The sequence below is a fragment of the Mercenaria mercenaria genome, chromosome 18 (genome assembly GCF_021730395.1).
Source record: "Mercenaria mercenaria strain notata chromosome 18, MADL_Memer_1, whole genome shotgun sequence".
NCBI classification, from domain to species: Eukaryota; Metazoa; Mollusca; class Bivalvia; order Venerida; family Veneridae; genus Mercenaria; species Mercenaria mercenaria.
Genome location: NC_069378.1, coordinates 9151760 through 9171327, shown reverse-complemented (window position 1 = coordinate 9171327; position 19568 = coordinate 9151760). Strand labels below are relative to the sequence as shown.

General features: G+C 33.4%; 2 protein-coding genes across 2 annotated transcripts; both read left to right on the top strand.

Moving 5' to 3' along the window:
- Window positions 1-3791: 3791 nt before the first annotated feature.
- Window positions 3792-11373, top strand: LOC128550781 (uncharacterized). The gene is made up of 7 exons (XM_053530536.1): window positions 3792-3953; window positions 4934-5010; window positions 6872-6946; window positions 7303-7471; window positions 8273-8455; window positions 8973-9088; window positions 11127-11373. Exons 1-7 carry the CDS (start codon window positions 3875-3877, stop codon window positions 11289-11291), a joined length of 864 nt encoding a protein of 287 aa, XP_053386511.1. The 5' UTR covers window positions 3792-3874; the 3' UTR covers window positions 11292-11373.
- Window positions 11374-15178: 3805 nt separating this feature from the next.
- LOC128550780 (uncharacterized) lies at window positions 15179-18697 on the top strand. The gene is made up of 2 exons (XM_053530532.1): window positions 15179-15313; window positions 15978-18697. The coding sequence occupies exon 2, from the start codon at window positions 15994-15996 to the stop codon at window positions 17710-17712; it is 1719 nt and encodes a 572-aa protein (XP_053386507.1). The 5' UTR covers window positions 15179-15313; window positions 15978-15993; the 3' UTR covers window positions 17713-18697.
- Window positions 18698-19568: the final 871 nt, after the last annotated feature.

The window sequence follows — 19568 nt, the reverse complement described above, 5'->3', positions numbered from 1 at the left end:
CGAACAGGGATGGAAGTACAATGATCTCGGCTCATTCTGCGCATCTAATGGTTGATTTTGTCTTTTTATGTTATTTCGCACAGTAATAGATATTTAAAGATGCATGTATTTCTGTTGTATTGTATTTCATGTTTACACATGTATCTTTCTTATGAAAACCGACCAATGCCCCTGAATGCTGATTTCATTTTTGTGCTAATGTCATACATGTCGGGTATTCTCTGTTTATTATTGTACATTAATTCTGTGCACTAGGAATTCTCTGTTTATTATTGCACATTAATTCTGCGCTCTAGGTATTCTCTGTTTATTATTGTACATTAATTCTGTGCACTAGGAATTCTCTGTTTATTATTGTACATTAATTCTGTGCACTAGGAATTCTCTGTTTATTATTGCACATTAATTCTGCGCTCTAGGAATTCTCTGTTTATTATTGCACATTAATTCTGCGCTCTAGGTATTCTCTGTTTATTATTGCACATTTAGAATGGTATGAAAGCGGTGAGTTGCTGAGACTGACCCTTAACATGGTATTTTTATTGCATAAAATAATAATCCCTTTATAACTGGATTCAACTCCGAGTAATTTATTAACAGAAACATTAACAGTTTATACTTGCCTCGAATTTATTACCTCCCGACCTGCCCTGTATACATTCTATAAAACGCACCTAATTAATACATCACTACGAAACATTTTCATTAAGTCCCTATCTAAATGAAAATCAGTGTGAAAGATCTCGAACATACAATGTGCTTGGTGTTACTTGGGAAAAATAAAGGTGTCCATACTGGATTTTGAGGGAAAGTGCATGAGAGATATAAAATTTATCAATGCTAAGTCATGCATTATTTTATCAAAGGATCATATTCACAGCTCTGACTCAGTCAATTTATTATTTTATGGTTATCAATTACACGGTTCAATCAACCTTGATGGAACTTGCAAAATTCTGTAAATAAGGGGTTAAGGTAAGGTTTCACACGAAAGGAAGGATTTTCATACATGGATATGAATAACTGCTTAGTAAATATGCTCCCTGCTTTGAATGAAATGACTAATATATTCAACTTCAGTGCTACAGGACACACATTCTGCGGTTGTGAATATGCAAACAAGGTATGAAGTATAGTCCGATATGCAGAATAAGCCAGAAAGGCTGTCAATTTATCAAATCAAATGTATACTTTTATCAATATGATATTATTGTATCTTTCATTAAAGTAAGTTTATGCCTGCAGCAGCTTTGATATTTGAGTTTATAGACCAGCCGCTCACCTTCAACTTCTGATCGGCTGTTTCAAAAGCACAGCCTAAACAATGACTTATGACAGGATTGCATTTGGACTCTGCTGTTCAAGCTCATAAAACAATTGACCCTGATGTGCAATTTGAGGTACATTGTATTTGGCGTTCCGTGAATATATAATTATTCTGTAAGCAATACTGGCCTATTAATTTCTTATCTCACGTTTCGAAACTGATAACCTCGCATAAAAGTGCGTTAAAATTTAACTAACTGTAAATATGGCAGCATTTCTATTAACTGGTAAGCAATTTCATTATTCATTAGTTTACGCATTACGAGGGCTGTTCAAAAATAAAGTAGACTTTTGCTGTCAAATGTTGCTTATTGTGTAAATAATAATGTGAAATATATCGTTGTAATTCGGAATCTCTCTGTAATTTGGTCATATATTTTTTGTAACATTTTTGCTGATAGGCGAAGCGCGTTGAATGTTTTTATTACTATAGCTACGCATAACCGGCGCAGTCGCTTTTTGATCTGTCGCGATTTGAATTCGATCGCTAATGTTCGCAGCTAAAAGTAAACTTTTTTGCCCTAAAATACGCCAAAGCGTAGCAACACATCAAGGTGACATATACTTAGAGTATGGCGTCATTCCGACGTGGGAGACGGAAGAAAACAACGTTTGAACTAAGCAAGTAATGTCGTCATCGACTAACATAGATGATAAGACAGTTGCTTAGTACAGCAACTGCAAATCATAATTCAATGAAGCAGACGCAACAACAATGTTTAGTCATCTGTGTCTTTACCTTAAAGTGGTATAAACGATTCTCAAATGGTCCAGAATTGCCTAAAAGCAGCGGAGGTCGAGGGAAAAAACGGAAAAACTGCGAATGGACGTTAACGCCAATGTATGATGCTGTAGATAAAGACCAAGCACTCATGTTGAGTACCCTGTCTGAGATGCGTGTGATAAGTGTTCATACATATTTAGTATTCTAACCAAACAACTTGTTTTGACTTAGGTATTGTTCATGAAAATTTAAAAAATAAATTTATAAATATAAATTAATGCAAACTTAATGAAAGCATCACAATGAAGACACGACGTCGTTAACGTCGTTGAAATATGATCGCCGTGCGCCGGATCCGTGTAAGTGACTGTATTCGAGGAAGCGTAACTCCTGAATGCATGATCATAATCACGTCAAATTTGCAGTGCAGTTAGTAAATAGACTGCAAATCATGATGGTATATTTCTTGTTTTGCTTCATTAAAGTATATAAAAGCTAGAGAAAAAGTCTACGTTATTTTTGAAGAGCCCTCATAAAAGGAGCAACTTCGTACAATCAGCGTTACTCCTCATAAAATAAACAAACGTGTTTATATTCCATAATGGAGGCGAAGAAGCATTTTAAAGAAATATTTCGATGGCAAAATACAATACATATCCGTAGCCCTGACCAACCTATAAACAGGGCAGTCTATTTAAACAACACTGTTGACCAATTTAAACGAGGAGTAATTGATCGAACCTTTTTCATATTATTTACAGCAGTCACTAAATACATGTTTCAAATTACGCGCATATTTTTTGCAGTACTATATTCCATCTTCAGAAATGATTACGTAATTTAATACTACTCCCGCACGATAATTTAAACGACAGCATGTTTATATTATTGTTTTGTTGTTATGGAGCAACTACGATCAGCATTAATTGACGTAACTTTTTCATGTTTATATTATTGTTTTATTGTTATGTTTCTCATGCATCGTTGAACTCAAAAAAAGGTTGTCAATGACAGAAGTTACGTGCATGCTGTAATGTTATGCAAAAATATTTTGTGTATTGAAAATTCGTTTTAATGAAGAAAAATCATAATTATATTACATGTTATATAGTTTGAGTAATCGTGCCGGATTTATACATACAGAATGTCGTACGATTTTGCTAGTGTTATAGCTATACTGTTTTATTCGCTGCAGAAATAGTGCTATTGACGTATTTTGTTTTTAATGGAATATGTAACCCAACAATTTTAACCAACTGTATTTTAAAAGCAATTACTTTACATTAATTACATGAGAAGCTGTTCATTGTTTTGAATTACCATCAACAACAACTACAGAGAGATTTATTTCACACCTTTTTCTATACATACTAAAGTGATCCTTTTTCATGTGTTTACTTTATATACGATATGCGTAAGTAATATAACATCCAAGTTTTTTCGAGTCAATAAATTCTATTCATAGAATGCTTTTAGACGAATATGTGCATTTGTGATGTTTTATGCAGTGTTGAAGAAAGTGACAGTAAGTTACCAAATCTCAAATGTTCTAATGAAATGAAACTTGCCATATTGTTATTCAGATATTGAATAAATTGGTGATATATATTCTTGTTTTATTTTCAGCGTATTCTTAAAGGAATATATGAAAATTATAGGTGGCCAATTATAAATGTCTATGAGCGTAGTGAAGCACTAAACCTCACGGTTGTCTGCGCTATTACAGCGATTTTACTATTTTCAGTTTGTATTCTTGTACTTCCTACCAGCGTGTATGGGTCTGGATGGGCGTGTCAGGACATTGACAAGGACGCTTGTGTTGCAATGGCGACACAAAATGCAAACATGTGTTCGGATCCAACACTTAGAACAACTGCTTGTCCGAAATATTGTAACAACTGTCGTGAGTAAAAGTTTTATGATATTTTGTTGATAAATGTTTTGTTTTTTTCTGCATATATCCGAAGAATTAATGCACATGATAGATGGCTCTTCATTGCGTACAGTAGAACCCCGCCTGACGACCACCCCGATATGAAGAATTTAGAAAATATGTACCCTTTATATAACGAAATGAAATTAAAACTTTGGGTTTACTTTGAGCGCAAATGAGTCCGTTTCTTAGTACTTGTCTTCATTTGGCTGAAATTGGTGTCGTTCCTCAAACACGTCTGTTCAGTTCTACGGGAGAGATATTCATTGACTTTTTTATTTAGAAAATCGCGTTATATACTGTCTTTATTGGAATCGAAAAATTATTGAAACACTTTACGCGTATATTCAAAGAGCTATTTCTTAAGACAAAGCATGCTTATTTCAAAATAATTATTTGGTTTCGTTTGTCAAATATTGTCCGAGAATCCTATCGCAGTGCAGTTCCGTGTGCATATAGTTACGTATCGCAATCATGGGCCTTATTACTCATTAAACATATGTTATATTTTCTAGAATTTATTCCCCTAAAACAATGATATTTTATTGTTTTCCTTCTTTTTACTTAAATTATGTCTCATCCCCAAACGGACTGTATAGAGGTGTTTGAGAAAACAACTCAAATCTCTGCTAAATGAACACTGCATATACTAAGAAACGGATTCATTCGCGCTACAGGTGCACCAGTCATAATAATATCTTTAAATCCTAGTTACAAGGCCAGAAATTTGTCAATTCGTCGACGTATTCTACGTAATGTTCACCACTCAAACAACATCTGAACCACCTGAACTGATACAGCTATGGTCAGTGTGAAATACTCTTTTTAGTAAATTGAAATCAGCATCAGCTTTCGTTTCCGAAAGTATATTAGTAGGTAGTATTTTTAGTATATTTTTTTTATTTATTGCTTTGAGATTGCTAGATATGAATAATTTCTGATATTTTCAGCGCTCAGCTGTTACAACTGTACACTTTCAAGCCCGGACGTCAGTATGTGTAACACAGTGACATGTGGTAACGATCAGGTATTTCCACAATATATAGATATTATTACATGACTTCTTATATATATCCTAGGTTCATATTAGTGCTGTTGACTGGTCTATAGTTCAACACTAAATTATTGAATGTCTTTCTGGTCAATAGTGAAAACTTGCGGCCTCTGGCAATGGGGTTTAGAGGAATGTCAAGCTATTCTATAGATGAATAATGTTTGTAACATAAATATATTTCAACATTCTAAATGCCTTTATTTAAAGTGTTTTATATACCAAACACGCCATGAAAAAGAGACAGTTAGCTTAAAAATACACTGGGTTATAAAGAATTGTATGAGTTTGAATATTTGGTCAGCATTTTCATCACAATAAAATCATTTTAACTTGTTGGGGACTAATAATCATTGAGTTTGTGGATGTGTCAACATATGAAATAGATCCAAAAGAAGCTAAACAGGTAAAAAAACCACCAACAATAACCAAAATAATATTTTAGCAGTTTGTCATTCTTATAACCTCACATTGACAATTCAAATTTGGAACGTAATCAACCCAACAACTGCTTCTTTTTACTGTGATATTTCCGAAAAGTATTTCAAAATATTTGACATACATGTACATTAAACAAATATAAAATTGCTACCAAACGTGAATAACAGTTTTTCTATTAATTATCTTACCAGCATTTCATCCTATGGCTTTATGGCTTGTTTATATATGCAGACTATGAAATACATGTATGTATTTCGAATCTGGGAACAAATCTATTTCAAGGAAGGAGTATAGTCAGCTAGCTTAATGAGGGTCATTGCATTTTGGTAGTTAATATATTTAAACGATATGTAGCAAAGTCAAAATGTAAGACAGCGACATTCAAACAAACATAACAAATTTGGAAGAAAATCAATGTTGCATGACCCAAAAAAAACAACAACAACATAAAAACAACAACACATTGACCATATTCAATGAAATCTACTTTGAAAAAAGCATGAACGTTTTTTTATTAGAATTTCTATAAATCATTTATTACAGGGTGGCCGACCCACGTGGCTTGGATATCGTACAAAATGTCCCATTGCCTATATTTTCCTTATTACTTGGCAAATTTTCATAAGATAAAAAGCGTCGAAAACAGAAACATAAGTGCTTTCCTCCGTACAAAACGTTTACATCCAGTTCTCAGAACTGTTTTTTTACATTTCGTCCAACTACGAGAGTGTGTTCTTTATCACGAAAGAGCAGTTGGGAAGTGTGTGAGAAAAGTACCGAAAACTGATGGTAGATGCCTTGTGCGGAGGAAAGAACTCATTTGCTGTCTTCGACATACTTTATTAAAATCCGGATACTAAGAAAATATAGGCAAAATGTTACCTAATTCGAGATGTTTTCTCCGTGTATACGGTATCCAAGTCACGTGGGTTGCCCACCCTGTATTAATTTTGAATACGATGATTCAGCATCTATTTTTAGATTATGTGCATCTCTGTATAATCATACTGTGCATAATCACAGTCTATTTTTACATGTGTTTTTGTTTGTTTTGGGTCTATCGCCCTTTTTTCAGTACAGTATTTCAGTTATGTAACGGCCGGCATTTACCTGGCAAGTGTTCCTGGTTTCTGTACCAGTACTAACATGTTCTATGCAAGTAACTGCCAAACTCTCTACATGAACCAGAAACGTCATGGAGAACAGATGCCCCGCACGGCCCGGTGATCCATATATCTACACTCTCCTTCTAAACTAAGCGAGCGGGCTTCTTTTCATGTGTTATATCATGTAATAAACCATTTTTTAAATAGAAACACTACAATATTTTATACTAGTAAATGATTATCCGTAAATTAAAAAATAAACACGTATTGCAGATATATTCTATCCACAGGCCTGTATGATGAAAGACGTAAAACCTCTGTCTGGCGGAAAGCATTCCTATACTTTAGGATGCGAACAGAAAACGGTTTGTGTAATAATAGCAATCTCCATATTTATGTACTATTCGATACAGGGATGTTTATATTCTCATTTATAAGTGTAGTATTGTTTATAGTGATATAATAGTTGAAACATTCCAAACTTGTCAAATGTTGTAATATGACCCACTCTGCTGGCGTTGACGTAGGCCTATTCTCGACGTATACTTGTTTTAAAGATATCTACTGCATTTACAACAAAACAAATAACGTATAAGTTAAACTAATTGTGATAAAAAACTTAATATTATAACAAAAATTAAGTTGATGATAAAGCATAGTTAGAATGAGTGATCATTTAAAGCATATGTTAAATCAAGAAGGCATTGATTTCCATTAAAAGGTATGCGATGGAAACCGAAAAAGGTTTCTACATTCGCGATCTGTGTTTATCGATTGTTGCCTATCCGATCTGTGCAATAACCTGAATCAGCCGACGACGACGACTGCAACGACTACCATGTTGTCAACGAAACCATCTGTTACTGCCACACCAACGTCATTTCGAAATGGTATTTTCACTGCACTCAACTGACAAAATTTAATCTGAAAATATGCCTACAATAATGAGTCCGGATGAAATAAAAATATGTATGTAAGTGTATATAAGAACTATATAGAGACATCAACAACATTTTAACGTATATTGTTGAGTATATTTGCACGGAATCGCCATATCTGGTGCATTTACTGCAATTGTTTTCTGTGACAAGGATACAGAATATATTTGTTAAAAGTCTAACAAAGACAGAAATGGCCTTAGTTCTACCGATACATGCTGTCTGGTCCCAATATATAATTTTTGTTATTACAGCTATCATAAAACATTGCCTATATCCAGGGAAAAGAATGTTATTACATTGTCCATATCCGGGGAAAAGAATGTTATTACATTACACATATCCCGGGAAAAGAATATTATCACATTGCCCATATCCAGGGAAAAGAATGATGTTACATTGCCCATATCCGGGGAAAAGAATGTTATTACATTACTCATATAGGGGGAAAAGAATGTTATTACATTTTATAGAGAGGCTACAATACATACAATACATTCAATAGTTTAAGCACAAAGTTTTCTAACTTTATTTTATACAATGTATGGTCACAAGTTCGAGAGAAGTTTTGTCTGCATATACACTTAGCATCTTTCAAACATTGACATTAAACCAAAGGCAGATTAAGAATGTTGAAAACTGCATAACAAAAACTGTAACTGTAACTGCGATTAGGTTTTATTCGAATTAAACCAGATCAGAACAAATTCTATAACAATGTAAATGATGCAATTATTTTGTAAACAAATATAGTTGGACAATGGTCCGAGTGGAGTAGCTGGGGACCCTGTAATTTTTATACAACTGGTGTCACTGGAATTAGCACACGGACACGCGTATGTAACAGCTCACATACTAATGTAATAACATGTGGATATGGAAGTACTGAGATAGACAGGAAATATTGTAGCGGTGGAGGAACTAATGCATGTACACGTATGTCTGTTTTTAAACACTATTTGACTTTGTTTCATTACTCCAAACGAATTTTCCAAACGTTCGTTAACTAAGTTCAGGGTTTTTATATGTATTCTTTAAATGATCATGATTTTCAAAAGTTGTATGACCTGTCAAACTTTCACCGGATGAAACATAAATACTGCAATCAGGTTAATGCCTACAAATTCACTTCGGGGAAAATTGACTTTCTCTGATGTCAAACAGAATAATAGCAATATCATATATCTTTATTTCATATTTTGGGTTGAACGCCGCTGGTTTTGTTAACCATTGCTTTTGGTTCAATCCAGTCATGAATAAATATCCAATTTCTTTGGAATTGTTAGTTGCTGATGCATTTTGCTGGTAAAAATGTTGTTACATACCGAGGGCTGAACGCAAGGTATTGCATTTTGTTCTTTATTTATATACAATTACAATAGTTTCGCGCTCAGCCCAACATAAATAGAACAATATGAAAAACGAATTGTTGTTTTATTGTTCTTTCATGTAGCGGCAAAGATTACTGATATCGTTGTTAAGGGATCATGGGAATTAAACGGCATTGTTGTTTTGCAATGTATCACAAGTGGTAATCCTAAGCCGAGTGTAGTTTGGCTGACACACGCGGTACGTATTGTAGCTTTTGCTGACAAAAACCGTACGTATTATCATTATAATATTCTGAGTTTGTTACAATGATTATTAAAAGATAGGTAGCAAATTTAAAGCCTTACATATGGAAGACTGACGAGCCAGATTGTTGGCTTCTGGATGTAAAATCATGAACTACAAAATAAATTCACTTTTTATCTTTAGTTTGTTATTAACAACATTTATTATCAAATGTTTATCGACTCTAACAGACAAACCAATATACCCACGTATTAATATACCTACGTATCAAATATTGCAATCGTAACTGGCTTTAATCTCTTTTTTTTCTTGGTTATAACAGAAACTTTTGTTCTATCGTTACTGGTGACTTCTGTCCTATTTGAAATTGAACAACATTTATTTTCGTTTGTATCTGATTATTATTATAAAAGATAAAACAATATAAATCATTATGTTTTCTGAAATACCCATTTTTAACATTCGTGTATAAGCAATCATACGTGTGGAGAAACACTCTTACCTTATATAGTTTCACGCTTGTCAAACATTAGCTTCTGTTTGATATTTTGCCGAAGTGTGCCAATATTTGCAAATATAAACTATCGACAAATAATAGGAACTGTAATTTTAACTTGTGCAGATATCTTACGATTTTAAACATATTTAAGTTAGTTTATCACATTTTATTCAATTTCCAGCTTCGGCATATAAATAATTGTAAAGGGGGTGGGGGATAAATGAATAAATATTACCGACTCATGTTTCTTGAATATCAACTTTGATGAAATTCTGTTCAATATGAACAATGTTTAAAGGATGTTCAATTAAGTATAAAAGAATAATCTAGTCATGTGTTATTGCCTACCTTAAGTAATTCTAGATAGATCCTGAAATTTTCATTCTGTATGTGCTCAAAATTGTCTTTAAGAAATATGTAAACACTTTTAAAACAAAAAGGGGGAGAGAAATCAATAATTATCAAAAAAAGTATACTTTTGCCGGCTTATTATGTATATGTCCGAAGATGCTTATAAGTATAGACTACACACAAAAAAAGGTTGTTAAAGAAATAAATGGAAAAAGTTGAACAATACATTGAATACGGTAAAAAATGAAAGAGTTATAACTCAGAACTGCAAACAGCTAGATCGGCATTTGCTATTTTGGTGTCTGTAAAAGTACTGAAAAAATGTATTTTGAAATTAAGCATACCTTTAGGGCAAAGTGCTGTTTTAGATAGGACAAAACCACGACGTTAATTTTTTTTTTGTTATCATTTTCTTCCCACGTAATGTATTTTCGCAATTTTTTTCCCGCGTAACATATATTAGTATCATGAATTCTAGACGTCTGTGTGTATTTTTTGTAACTTTTCAAAACTTGATGGAAGTCGAAATTGAAAAAATGTAATATGATTGCATGATTTGATTTTATTGAAAGTTTGAAATGTCATCAACAGCATATTGTTCTAAGCGTACGCTATCTTTACAAAACTTGATACATACTTGTATATAATTTGTAAGACATTGACAAATATGTGTTTTTGTTAGTACATGATGCATTTCTGTTAGGTTTTGCCAAGCCTCTTAAAATTGGAGTTATCCCTATAGCAAATTGTAGACTTTGTTTTTATTTTAAATTTCAAAGGCAAACCAATCAATAACATACGTAGTAATGTTGTCGAGTATACTAATTTGAAGGTAATGTTGTTTGGCCTGTATAATAAAAATGTCTGCCTAGTATAATCAAAATAAATTGAAGACAAACAGTCTTGATAAATCTTTCTCGATTTATTAAAACAATCTTTTGTCGATGTTAGTTAAACATCTACTGCATCTTGTCTATCACTGTTCTGAGATATTTAAGAACCCCAAAGTTCTATCAGATTATATTACACTTGTGGTAAATACGTCTTATGAATCTTTAATCTTGGCATATGTAACGTTTCAGGCTTTGTTACGTTCTATATTGACCAGAATCAAGATAAATGACCTTAAGCATTTCATTATTACTTACACTTTCAACATGCTACTTTTTGGTATTTTTACAGGAGACAAACGACAACACTGTACAAATTTATAAGGGTGACCCCTCGCAAATCCTGATTGGACCTATAGAACATAGGCATGCTGGCGATTATGTATGCGAAGCGTCCAATAATTGCGGACCGTTAGTACAGAAAACATATTCTTTACCAACAGCCGTTTTGGGATAACTTGTATCGTACGCATTACTTGTTCTTGATCAGACCCTTGCTAAACCTCATAAGAATAAAATCAACCGTTTAGCAACTTTGACTATAGTTCACTTTATTATCGAAGTTTAGCGAATACACCAGTCCTATTGTCGCAGATTACGGAATCAAATGAACATATGATATGTGCGTGAATTTTGAGATGTTTGGAGCCAGTTTTATTCACGCTCTAATTCAGCTTGAATTCATTTTATATATAACAGAGTCCAAGTCGGTACTAAGAATCGTGAGGGATATTTCATATAATGTTATTACTGCTCACGAACAGGCCCAGAGTCAGTTATTATTTTTCTTAGTTGTGTTATGTGCTTTAAAGTGATCTTCCTATATTCAAATACTTTTAACCGTTTCGATAGCCTAATGGTAGAGCGTCCGCTTTGAGTGCGTGAGGTCATGGGTTTGATCCCCGGCCGCGTCATACCAAAGACGTTGAAAATGGTACCAGTAGCTCCCTTGCTTGGCGCTCAGCATTAAAAGGGAAACGGGCCTCTTCTCTCATACCCTCGTTGCGACGGATTCCACCAGGATTGAGGTGTCGATAGTGATTAATGTAAGTTGACAATTTAGAGATGGTACCTAAAAAATTCAAATTCATCTTTATAGTTTTTTTTTAGAGTGAAATGATAGCTAAGTGCACCAATTTTCTAAATATATTTATGGTTTTCCTCTTCTCCATGTCAAAAATAGAAATATTTGATATCTAAAAAATGACTTTCTCAAAATATCTGAAGCAAAATGGACAACTCTTGTATTGACCGTTTTTCAAAGATTTTAGGACTTCCCCAATTATAGTCTATATCAAAAGCTCCCACAGCTAAATAAATTCAATAGAGTATAAGGTAAGTTTACTCTACTTTCAACATTTTGAAAGAGCCTATACTGAACTTCCTTTTGTCTTTTAATAAAGTCGAATTCCAAGACTAGCCAAGAGTCTAAAACGCTTGAAAAAATGCTGAGTGGAAGAGAATGACATGCTCTTTATTATAAGCTTATCAAAACCATACCAAAAATGTACCTTAAAGAAGTTATTAAAGATTTTATATTGTAAATAAACCCCTACACCATTTTACCATCACTATTTTCCACTCATGAATGCACTCAATTCAGATGATAATTGTTGATATATTTGTAAATGAGAGGCCCCAACAAAAACCTTTTTTTCAAGTTGTGTAAACAGTATAAGTTTTAAATTAATGTTGATATCTGAAATTATCCGATTACTTTGTTTTCAACAATAAATAAAACACCTTTTAGTTTGTTTAGGGTAGTTGACATGTAACGAAAATCATCAAATAGAGTAATCTCCATATGCTTTTTCAGCATTTATTCGTTTTTCAAGGAAAGCAAATGATTGTGCTAGTTCCCTCCAGAGAATGTTTAAATTGAGAATTGCTTAAAATACATTACATAGAGTCATTACCTGTCAGCTACCTTAACATGTAGTAATTACAACCACTACCTTAAAACATTGTTATTTCTCATTGTTGGATATATACATTTTACATTTTGATATATAAATGTTGTGTAAACCAATGTATCACCATTGAGAACAATAAATAAACAACTTTGGCTAAAAGATCAAAACTTAATAACGTTTCTTAATGTCGTTAATTTTCTTCAAAGGAATGTATGCATTATTCTAATATATAATCTTCATGCATAACTAAACTTTCTAGCAGGGCCTCACTACAACTTACTAAATAACTGTCAGTGTAAGTCATGAGAAAAGCGTGCATATTGTATATTGAATACAAAGGGATTTAAACAAATGTAGGTCATATTTTGTCTGCCTGATAAGTTGTTTGAAAAAGGACCTATCTGATTTTTCTTTCACTTTTGATCATTGTTTCATGTTGGCTTCAGTTTATTGATCAATCCAGAGTTGTCCCCCTTTGATTTATTTGGGTAGGTACCATCTCTAGACAATTGACCTTAAATGAATTTCTGTATGAACTAGATACTTATGTTTTCATTTACTAGGAGTATTTAGTGTCATTACCAATGCATGAAGTTCAGATATATTTTTGGTAATGTTCTTGAAAATATTTACATGCAAAGTTCATTTGTAGACAACACGTGTCTATAAGTGTATTAAAAACAAAACAAAATAGTACGATGCAAGAAAAAAATCCTAAGTGCACATTTTCTGCCCAACTGTTCAATATTGACTCCTTTCGTAAGAATAAAATGACAGCACTATAGGCTGATCGTGAAACAAATAATAACTGTAATACTTGATATATTTCATGGTCATATTATAGATACCTACTCAAATCATATTCTTGCATACCAGACGGGGATTTCTGGTGATTTCACCGGTGCTGGAAAACTCCATCTTACACCCCGGTGTGTAAGATGACTCTCGTGCTGTAAATGACGTATAACGAACTACATAAGTACAGAAGATGTGTGTAGTAATAATAATGTTTTTCGTAAAACGGGATAAAAATTAAATACCTTGATAGTTCCTCTCTGTTCCTTATAATATATGTCTCGATTCAAAAAGCGTTATTTTAAGGAAATAACATACCGTTTCATTGCAGATGATAAAACAAAACCGGAACTCTTTCGTTGTTTTCGTCCCTGTAACGTCATGACGTACTTCTTGTTTACGGATTTAAAGTTCCCGCGCTTTGTTAATACGCTACTACAAGAAAAAAGTGCTATAAGAAAATCGTTTGACAATGTTTGAATTTATTTATTACTCTTTTTTGTTTAATATGGTATGCAAGAAAAAAATTCTATCACTGGCTGTAAGTGCAGATTGGAATATCTGGCTCTCGGGTAACGTTTACGCGGTTACTCGGCTGGAGCCTCGTAACCGCCTAAACGGTTACCCTCGAGACCGGAAATTCCCATCTGCACCTACAACCAGTGAAAGAATCTTATATTCTTTTTGGATAGATATTCTTGTAATGTAAAAAGCTTAGAAATAAATATAGTGTCCATCAAAGTCATTAAAAGTTCATAAAATGAGCGGGAATGTCAGGGTAGTTTGATCACGTTGATGTCATTTCCTTTCGACATATCCTTTATCTGACCATAGTATAGCCACGGAACGCGCATAAGTAAAACACCCTAAAAAGACATTAAAACCTCCAGCTTTATTCTAGAGCGAGTTACACTGACTTCTTAGTTCTGTATTTGAAAAAATAAAACCCATAATAGTCGTCCCACCCTTCAAGATATCTGCGTCTTAATTTGATATCTTCACTTGTTTTTGGCACACGTGTATCTATTGTTTTTAATTTCAAACCTCTCGTTCCTACTCTTCTTATTCTGCATCTTTTATGCATAATATATCTTTTAGTTACTATCGAACTACCTTATCTGATCATTTTCTTTAGTTGAAACATCATCTTTGTCAGTATTCATGAAAATATTGGAAGGTCTATTTAAAATTACTTTATTATTTTACTGAATGTGCCTAAGACAGCTCTTATAAATCTTCTGAATCAACATTTCTAATGTTTCTATATTTTCTGGTTGTAAAATATCTGAATGGTTAATGCTTCAGTGTAAAGATGCTTATTTAGTTTTAAAATCCTGTCTGAAACCATGCGTCAGATCAGAAAATTGTTACGTTCTGATTAAACATAGCATTTTAATTTGAGAAAGGAACGTTAACACAACCAATCAATTAACATTCTTAGAGTTCTCTCATTCCTGACAAATCACTTAAATGCAATTAAACACTCGTTATGTTATTAATTTTATCTATTTTTGAAAGTAATAGTATCGTCTCGTGTTGCGATAATTAAGGTGATCGGTCGATATTTATCATACAGATAACCTAGTTATTTATTTTCCGAAAATGTATATATGTATCCTATGTGATGAATAAATATCTCAGATCTAGGTCAGATCGTTTTTCTAAAATTCCCATGAAACACAGAAGAAAAATTAATTGTCTAAAACACTGGTCGACGGCTCTTTTTTTCTCTCAAAAAGTCTGGAACTACTTTCAGCATCAAAATAATCAGGTAATGAACTTTTTCACTTTGATTTTTATAGATATATCTGAAGAAAAACTAGTCTAGTTTTCTTTTTGTTTCATAATTATACACTCAGAAAGTAAAGTAGATTTAGATTAAAAAGGATGTTATTTAACGGGCGTATATTGTGACAAGCTTGCACTATTGTTTATTTAAAATATTTTTCTGAACATATCTCGGAGTGTCCCTCACTGGTCTTCGATTTTAATTTCAATTTCAAATCCCAGCCCGGAGATCGAACTCGTGTCCCCGCGATCCGTAGACCAACGTTCTCCCTACTGAGCTAAGCGGGTGGGCTCATCTTGCAAGTATATATACATGCACAATGATAGTGTGTCTAATATATAGTCTCAACAAAGTCTTCATTTGTTCCTTTTTACTCTATTTTCCTGTTTATATCATACATCTATATTATAGCATACCTCTATTTTGCTACTTTTAGACTTTCAGTATGTTCGTAATAAGCCATGGTTCCTAATGAACTAGTTTTGATAAAAGATTATCTCTAGCTTCACCCATTTCATAATCTTATTCATAGAACACATCTTGCGATATATATTTTTTCAGACGTTTATTGGAATTACTTTTGACGACTATACAAAAATACAGGCACTAGAAATATAACTAATTTTGTTTCTTTTGACTTTTTCAGTAACGACCGCTAAGCAATGTCCAATTCAGATGAAAGGGAGCTCGATTCTCGCACACTTCTTTGTCATCCTTGTTTAGGAGACAGAAAACGCTTTATAGCATCAATCTATTGTATAGATTGCGGAGAATGCCAGTGTTCGCGATGTCACAAAGTTCATCGCCGTTTTTCATACATGAAAGGACACGATACAATAGACTTAGAACCTGGATACACTATGACACATTTATCTCGACTTCGCAGCTATAATATATGTGCAGATCACAACAAAAAGATCGAGTACATTTGCATCGATGAGGACAAGTTATGTTGCAGGAAATGTAAACGGGAAAACCATAGAAATTGTGTGAATGTACGTCATATCTATGAAGTAGCAACTGAGAATCCTGAGGTGTTCGAGGATTTAAAGAGTAAAGCTGATGGACTAAGGAATCAAATCATGACGGTGTCAAAGTTTCTGAATAAAAATGAAGAAGAACTTGATAGCGAAAGCCAACTCGATGACTTACGAAAAGAATTACGTGACACTAAAGAAAAACTTATGAGAAGATTAGAAGAATTTTCTTCAGAAATGCTTAAAATCGGACAGGACAGAATCCAGCGGAAAAAAGAAACTAATAACAATGCGGCAACTGCGTGCGAAAAGATCCAGTCAAAGCTAGATGAAATGTTTGAGCTAATGGAATTCTGCCAACACACTCCAGTTCTCCAGAAGTTTATTTTCCAGCATAAATTGGAAATGAAATTCACAGATTGCCAGAAAAAAGCTTCGCTACTATATGCACAGCTTCGAACTCCTGGTAAGCTAGTCGTGTCATATGACAATAAGATGGAATCAGTAGTACATTTTAAATCCAGCTTTGGTAGCGTGTACTTAAAAGACGAGTCCTTGAACTTCAGCGAAATACCTGATTACCGAGCAGTCCGCGTGGAATTATTCCGCAGCAGAACCTTTCAAAAAAGGTCACACGAAGATGCAGACATGCCACCACGAATAACAGGAATTGATTTCCTTGAAGACGGCAGACTTGTTATCACTGACCAGACAATTAAAATTCAAAGAATATACAATGAAGAACTGGTAGAGGTCAAACGTAAAACGGCATACAGGCAAATTGATATAACAAAGCTTTCAGCTGAAAACTTTGTTGCTATTCGCTCAAGATCTGTGCATTTCTACGAAAGAAAAGACGAGAAAATATATCACATCAAGCAAGTACCTATGCATATGGATAACGACACCATATCTATCAATGATGCACACTCATTTTTTTTCTGCGTTTCTGGCGTTACAAGACCTGCAGTGAACATTTGTGATTTTGGTACGGAAGGGGATCTTAACTTCCAGTTGCCAAAAGAGGATAACCCTTCAACTAAATCTCTCTTTTTTAAGACAAATGTCACTGAAATTCTTGTTGTTTTATTTAGAGACAGGAACACGATCATTATCGTTGACACGAAGAGGAAAGCCGCCAAATGTATTACGAATGATAAAACAATTTGTCAATCAGGATATATGTGTGTTGGACCTTCTGGTACCTTTTTCGTATGCTGTTGGTCAGATAAAATTGTACAGATTTCTGCGGAAGGATCAATACTCGCTGTGTTCAACACTGGTATTCCCGAGCCAAAAGTGATTGCAATGTCTAAAGATCAAAGGAAAATAGGAGTTGCTGGGAATGGACAAATACAGGTATACAACATCATGCAGGATGGGGAAAGTGGACAAGCCAATTAGACCGCAAAATTCAATTCAAATTCTATATCTACTGTTGAAGTCATATATCTACCAATATCATGTAATCTTACAAGCGAAATGTTCCAATCATATCATGTAATTTTACAAGAGAAACGTTCCTTTTTTATCATAGTGTAATATGCAATGTGAATTTATCTATGCTAACTTCTCTTTGTTTGATAATTCTTTGTTGAATAATTCTTTCAATTACATGTACTATGTTTGTTAATTAGCAATAATGCGAACAGGTATAAAAATGAATATTAATCTGGTTTATGAATGACGCAAGATTCAGCCATTAAATGCCATTTATTTCTGTTTTTGGACCGTTTCCTTCAATTTGATTGGCTAACAGATTTTTTTTACAAGTGCTGCTCCCGATGTTGGACTACTTTTTTCACTTTTTATTCATACTGCCAGTAGTTAAAAATGACCGACTTTAAAACAATGACTATAAAAAGAAACAAAAGTAATAAATATCATATTTTATTTGTTTACACACTTGTAAAACCCGAAACCTCGTACACATATCTATGATAACGCCTTCCAGTCGTTATCGGATATATGTACTTCGGTTTCGGGTTTTACAAATGTGTAAAACAAACACATATGACATTCATTCCTTTAATGAATGAACGCAAGTTTCATCCATTAAACTGGTATATAAATGAACGCAAGGTTCGGCCACAATCTGGGGATATAAATATTTGATATTAATTTTGCATAACAAGGACAAGTAAATGAAATATTACTCATTTGAATATTTGTAGGAAATTGCAATTGATATGAGGAATCCGATACAGGAAAAAGAAACGATTGACTGTTTGTGTTCGATTGAATTTATGTACATAATTTATTATAATTTATGTTCGGATAATACGAAAAAGTCTTCAAAAATAACAAAGGGATTTTAAAAGGATAAGTAAAAACATATACGACAATAGCACAACCTGTATGACTGAAATAATAAAAAGGATATTTTATACGTGTCATCTTTTCGTTTACGTTCACCCTTTTTCGTTGAATATGCTTTGTTATTTATCTTTTTTCGGGGTTCATAGTAATAGTAATGAAGTTATGTCACTCATTACTAAATTATATAAACATACTCTAGGTTTCAAAGTATGTTTTCATGAAAGAGTGTCATTAATTTGCAGACTGAAAAATCGTTGACAGTTTGTTCATCTGTCAAGATATGGTTATATATATTACAAAATATTTTCGAAAGGATCTTTTCATAGATTTTGATATCATTACAACAGCACTCGTTTTCCCCGCACTTGAACTAATATTTTCTGGTAATTCGGGATCATGGTGTACGTTCATTTCAACTGTAATAGAATTTCGCTTAAGCCGGTGCCGGGGAGTGCGAGGGGTGTTGCACATTTCATTTCTCTCATCGTGCCCTTTTGAATTGCCTTTTGACCTCATTACACTATAGTAATGCGGTGTTAAATATGGTATTTATAATACCATAATGGACATACTACAAACATGTCCATAACACGGTAGCTCGTATCTGGTCATAGTCAGATTACCTCTGTATTTGAGTCCCATTTGCCATACAAACAGGGTAAAGTACAAACTTCTTACTAACATCTAATATATTCTGTTCCTGTATCAGTTACATATAAATAGAAGTAGATATGTCATCAGTAGTGTCAAAGACTTGAAGCTTGCTTTATGACAAGCAGGGTTAAGATCTTGACCACTGAACAAAACTAACTAGAAACGGCATATTATTTGATTTACTATGGTTTCTAATATGACTGTCTAAAGATCTGTGGTTTTGTGTGCTGAGTGTTCTTACATCGATTCTTCGTATAGAACACATTTTCCTGATAAATAGTAGATGT

Coding starts and splice junctions, on each gene's coding strand:
- LOC128550781 (XM_053530536.1), top strand. CDS start 3,875: ATGGCGACACAAAATGCAAACATGTGTTCGGATCCAACACTTAGAACA. Junction 7,472..8,272: donor ACCAACGTCATTTCGAAATG/GTATTTTCACTG, acceptor AAACAAATATAG/TTGGACAATGGTCCGAGTGG. Junction 9,089..11,126: donor TAGTTTGGCTGACACACGCG/GTACGTATTGTA, acceptor GTATTTTTACAG/GAGACAAACGACAACACTGT.
- LOC128550780 (XM_053530532.1), top strand. CDS start 15,994: ATGTCCAATTCAGATGAAAGGGAGCTCGATTCTCGCACACTTCTTTGT.